The 5,907-nt window shown below is 27.6% G+C and overlaps 1 protein-coding gene across 1 annotated transcript; it reads right to left on the bottom strand.

Annotated features, from left to right (window-relative positions):
• Nucleotides 1-344: 344 nt before the first annotated feature.
• LOC109787870 (omega-3 fatty acid desaturase, endoplasmic reticulum) lies at nucleotides 345-3,907 on the bottom strand. Its single transcript, XM_020346458.3, has 8 exons — nucleotides 3,501-3,907; nucleotides 3,164-3,253; nucleotides 2,984-3,050; nucleotides 2,760-2,852; nucleotides 2,480-2,665; nucleotides 2,268-2,348; nucleotides 849-986; nucleotides 345-693 (listed from the first exon to the last, which is right to left on the bottom strand). Exons 1-8 carry the CDS (start codon nucleotides 3,788-3,790, stop codon nucleotides 520-522), a joined length of 1,119 nt encoding a protein of 372 aa, XP_020202047.1. The 5' UTR covers nucleotides 3,791-3,907; the 3' UTR covers nucleotides 345-519.
• Nucleotides 3,908-5,907: the final 2,000 nt, after the last annotated feature.

Raw genomic sequence — 5,907 nt, forward strand, 5'->3', positions numbered from 1 at the left:
GCCCTTAATTTTCTGCAACACTACAACCAACACTCGTACCTTCACCTTAAAGACCATGTCCAACCACCTTATCACTTAACTCATTGTTTAATAATTAGTAAACACATAAAATCACCATACTTTTTTTTTATAACATATTTTAAGTAATTAAGATATTTAATTAAATTGGATATCAGTTACTTCATTACATGCACAATTGCCGTTAAATTCTCGATAAAATAACAGAATTAACCCCATATGTAGTTTTTGTTTGAACTTTGGAAAATGTTCAAAATGTATGTTGCCCATGTGAAAGCTCTGTGCAAGGATTAGAAAACACAACAAGTGAATCTGACAATTCAATATTCATTACCTTACTAATTTCAAATATTATTCCATGGAGGCCCACTATATATTCCTTTCTATGCAACAAATTTGCAAGTTGTTCGGGAAACGTTAAACTCCAAAATGTAACAATTAAAAAGAAAAAGCAATTTGATTAGCTAGTAGCATCACAGTATAGATGACCAAAATTTCCACTCAGTCTCGATGCAAGTGAGGATCAGTCTGATAGAAAACAATGTCACCAATGTCACTTACGAAGTGGTCGTGTCTCATGCTCTGCATTAGATACTTTATTAGATGAAATGGTATTGGCGCAGATCTTTCTGGCTCACGGTAGTACCCTCCAAGAACTTCTTTTGCTGCTTGTGTCTGCAGTTTAAATTAATAAAAATTAAAAATGATGCCCTCTTCAAAAAAAATATATATATATATATTTAAGAGTAGAAAAAGATTAGAATAATTTACTAACTTCCATGACATAAAACATGGAATGTATTAATTAATTATAAATTTTGTTTAGGTACCGCTTCCACGAGGTGATAATGGGGAATTTGAGGGAAGAGATGGTGGATAACATGTGTGCCAATGTCATGGTGGATGTTATTAATCCAACCATAATCACGATCAACGGTTGTAAGGCCTCCTCTTAAATAACTCCATTCCTGTCGAATTCCGTACATCAGAAAAACATGTGTTATTTCTGACCAAAAAAGGCTAACACGTGTGTTCTCACTTACTTTTAGTAATAAATCATATATTAAAATTATAATCATAAAGTTAATCTTAACATTACGTAAATATTATTTATTAGATTAATTACTTTCTTCAATAATATTACAAGTTTGGTGTGATGCTTTTTACGAGAACTAATCTATAATAATTGAAAAGGGAATCATAAAAACATCTTTTTTATTAATGTTAAAAGTATTTTGAAAGAAAATGTAAAATTGAGATAAATATGAAGTTAGTAACTGCTCCTTTCATCCATGCATTACGGAAAAAATAAATATATTATTTTTTAATATAATTTTATTAAGATTAATTTTTTATTTAATCGGTATGATTTTACTTACTTTACTTTTTTTCTTATAGTTTAAAAAATATTTTTTTAAAATTCCTATGTCTATTTAAAAAAAAAATAGTTTTATAATTTAAAATAATTTTTTTAGTTTTTATATTTGTACCTTTCTTTTAATCCATTTAGTCTTTATTTTTCAATTTTTTTATAAAATTGTTTGCGCTTTGTGTTGATGTGGTAGAGGATGTTATTTGTTTTGTGTTGATGTAATAAAAATATTAATTGAATTTTGTGTATTTTATATCAAATATTTTTTTATGATATTATAAAAAAAAATTACAATAAAAACTAAAAAAATTAAAAAAATCGTAAGTATAGAAATTAAAAAGATTCATCATAAGTTATAAAGAATAAAAATATTGAAAAAAATAAATATTAAAATTAAAAATATTTATTTTAAACTATATAAACTAAAAGATAAATTAAGTAAAATTATAGAAATTAAAAAAATACTTTAATATTTTACTAAAATAATTTAGTATCTCAATAAATATGATCATGATGATCGGATAGTTTTGAAGAAAAAATTAAAAATAAATAATATTGTGCTAAAAAAATAAAAACATTACTTATTTTAAAATATTAAGATCGCAAGGAAGCTAATTTTCTTGAAAATTGGATTTTATAAATAGCACCGCATGGAGGATCACACTTTTTTTGAGAGATGGTTAAGAGCTCAAGGCACATTGGAGTCCCTCACCCACAAAAAAGGTAAACAAATGTAAATATACAATGTCTTATAGTGTTGAATCTTTTGATTAAAAAATACTAATAAATAAAGGCTTTTATTATTATTATTATTATTATTGAAAATCGTGTTATCAATATATTGAAGGGAGACAACAGAAACAACTTATTTTGTTACCTTGCCGCGGTACCAAGGTAATTTCTGATGGTGACCATGGTGATGCAAGTATGTGACGAAATCAAGCCACATAACAAATATCTACACATATTCAAACAATTGTATAATTAATAGACATGCATTAACTATTTCACATTTTCAATTGGAAAATTGAAGAAAAAAAAAAAGGAAAAAAGGAAAAAGTAACAGATACGAGTGATTTTAATTTTTACCCAATATGGAATTCCATAGAGCTTGAGCAATAGAAGTGGACTAGTTATGAAGGAGAGATAGATAAGCAGAGAAAACATGATAACCCAACACAGTGTTGAAATTGCTACTCCTGATCTTTCACTGGGTGAGAACAGATTGCTCTTAGGGTTGAAGTGAGACCCTTCCTTCCCAGGGCTTCTTAACCACTGAAATGGAGTTCACGTCAGAAAGAAAAGTCATTATTTTTGAACTATACTATAATAATGTTGTGTTCCAACTTCCAAGTCAAAAAGCACTCACCAAATAATATGGATACACAAACAATGGAAACGGAACAGTGAATCTCACAAGTCTTGTCATGCTGTCTAGATTCTTGTAAATCTTCTCTGTTAACTATGACAATCACACAAAGAAAAGATCCAATCAAGAACAGACTCATAACTATAAAGCCTCCCTTTTTCTTGGGCCTACCATATGTGTCCATAATTAAATCAATAAAAACTTAGAAGCAATTCATCACATACTGGAACCCATGATTCATCCTTCTCAATGTGTCCATGGTTTTGATGGTGTGTTTTGTGGCTAATTCTCCTGCAAAATCCATGAGGATAAAAATCAGTTCTTTTGTCAAAAGTGATTGAAGGTTTGGTAAAAAGAAAAACCTGCAAGGACAAATGAACAAGTTAAAAGTGCCATGAACCAACCATCCATGGTATGGAACAAGAATTGATGAATGCAAGATGTGTCCCACCAGGCTATTCAGCATAGGACTGTTTGAAAAGCTTCCATGGCCACTGTTCAATGCAGAATGTAAATATTTTACTATACAAAACAAGTGAGTTAATTAAAGATTATGTTTGGATGTAGGTTTAAAAGAACTTTTCAGAATTTCTGTATTGAAAATAAAGAGCCGTTTTTAGTAAAAAAAAAACTATAAAAGTACTTCTAATCTATATCCAAACACGGTAAGCCAATTAGGACTTAACACAACACAACAATTTATGAGATTGAGACTAAGATTTAACAAAGTTTACACATTACCAATCATGTCCAAGAACAAATAGAGCCCAGAACATTGTGCCTTGAATAGGCCAATAGAGGAGCCAAAAGAACCAGCTATTGAAATGAATTGCTGTTGCTATCAATGCAGTGATTACTAAGACATCCCTTAGAACATAACTGAGGGATCTCCAAGGGTTCTTGACCCAGCAATGTTTTGGTATGGCAGCTCTTATTTCTGCAATCTTAAATGGTGGAGGAGCACTAGGATCAAAGTCTTTTTGGTGTCCATTAACAGCAGCATAGGGTAAAGGCTTTGTGTCTCTAACCATTGCTGCTATTGGCTTAGCGTTTCTGTTTCAGGAATATGTAGTGTGGTGAGTGGGGTGATGGCTTTATGTTGTGTAAAACCTAAAAACCAAGAAGGAAAAAGAAATGAGACTTTCACTCATGGGGTCATGCATTTATATAACAGTAGGATGTAACAGTAGTAGTAATAATAACATTCTACTTTTACTTGCACTGCTTCTCCCCTATTTACGTGAGTTGTCCAAATATACTGAATTTGAAACCGAAGTTTAATCATATTTTTTTTGGTTTATTAGTTTGAACTACCTTAATCATGGAACAACCTTATTATGGTTTAACTTATTATTATTATTATTATTTTATATTTTATAAGTAAAAATTACAATCACAACATTAAAGTTCTAACCTATAACCTTTAAACATTATCTCAACTCTTATCATACTCTAATGGTTCATCTTATTATGGTTCGAACTTCGAAGCTATTTATTAGCACTTATATTTTTTTCATCAGTCTGAATTATTCTTCCAATACTTTAGGAGACATTGAGGTGTGTCTACAAGCTCTGTTTTTGTGTAAAATAAGGTATATTCCGTTGTTAACAAATTTTCTAATATTCGTATCACGAGAGACTAAACTATATGAGACAAATACATTTTTTTATTCTCTAGGATATCCTGCTAAATACTAATCATTCAAGGTAAAGGATCAATTTAAAGAGCAAACTTGTATCATCGTACACTCTTCCATGTAAATGAATCTAACTACTACACGCTTAAGGAGCACAGTTAGAATATGAGACAAATACAAATGCCGGAACCAAACGTTTAAAGTTGCTACTACTCATAATTAGTTGTTTACTCATCCCTCGTTTAATGCAATTTGTCCATGTTTTTAATATACTAAAGTTTTATAAAGGATTAAAGCAGGGTCTCCCCTGCTTAATTGGAATATGCCAAATTCACAATGCAGGATAGTAAGACACAAAAATGTTAGCAGATATTCCACCACAAATATAAAATCTCTTACCAATATTATTAATAAAGGTATACGATTTTTTTATGTATATATTTTATTAGTTATTTTGTATTTTAATTTTTAAAGCACTATTTTTTTTCTATATTTTTTTTTATTTAATTTTAATTTTAATTTTCTTTTACTTTTTTGTAAAAACAAATTTTAACATCTCATCTTTCCTAAATAATTATTCAAAATAGCTCACACTTTTTATTTGTTAACCACTCAACATATTTAACTTCAGTTAATCTTATTATTTATTTTATTGTTACTTTTAAATAAATAAAGATATGAAGTATTTTTTTTACACTAATAATAATAATAATAATAATAAACATGTAAATAAATATCTTAACCAAGCTAGTTATTTCAACCAAAAGTTGGATTTGACTCAGATGACCGAAAATATTACTTTTTAAGACCTTTTTTTTCACTTTTTTGTTTGTCTTTTTTATAATTTTTTTCTTATAATTATTAGTTATATCAATTATATATTTTCTAAAATATCATTATTTAATTAACAATTCTTTTGGACAAAAGATAATAAATATTAAAAATTAATTAGATAAAAACTCTCTCTCTTATTAGGATTGAAGAAAATAAATAAACATATAAATATCTCTCTTTATAAAAATATTAATTAATTAGGTGAAAAAAGATTAAGTGAAAAGAAAAAATGTTAATTTTTTTAAAAAAATTTAAATTGTTTGATAAATTTAATATTCTTAATTAAATTTTTTAAATGGTATACGCCTGATTACTATGATATTCATAAAATAATAGCCGTATACGCCTGATGAAAAATAAGAAGAAAATGAAAGATGAGAAAAATAATGAAAAGAGATATATATATATATATATATATATATATATATATATATATATATATATATATAAAGTTTAGACGAGACATAAAATTAGTATACATGTGTTTTTAAAAAAATAATAGTATACTTGTGTATAAATATCGTTATTTATTACTCATAAGTTGCTTTTTCCATGCCATACAAGATTTTTTTTTCTTGAATTTACTATAACAAAATTTTTGGTTTTATTATCTTAAAAAGTTTTTTTTAAAAAAAGGCTTAATTGCACTTTTGGTCCTCCTAATTTAGTGTAGGAGT

This window comes from Cajanus cajan, chromosome 9 (genome assembly GCF_000230855.2).
Source record: "Cajanus cajan strain Asha chromosome 9, NIPB_CcT2T_4, whole genome shotgun sequence".
Classification (NCBI taxonomy): Eukaryota; Viridiplantae; Streptophyta; class Magnoliopsida; order Fabales; family Fabaceae; genus Cajanus; species Cajanus cajan.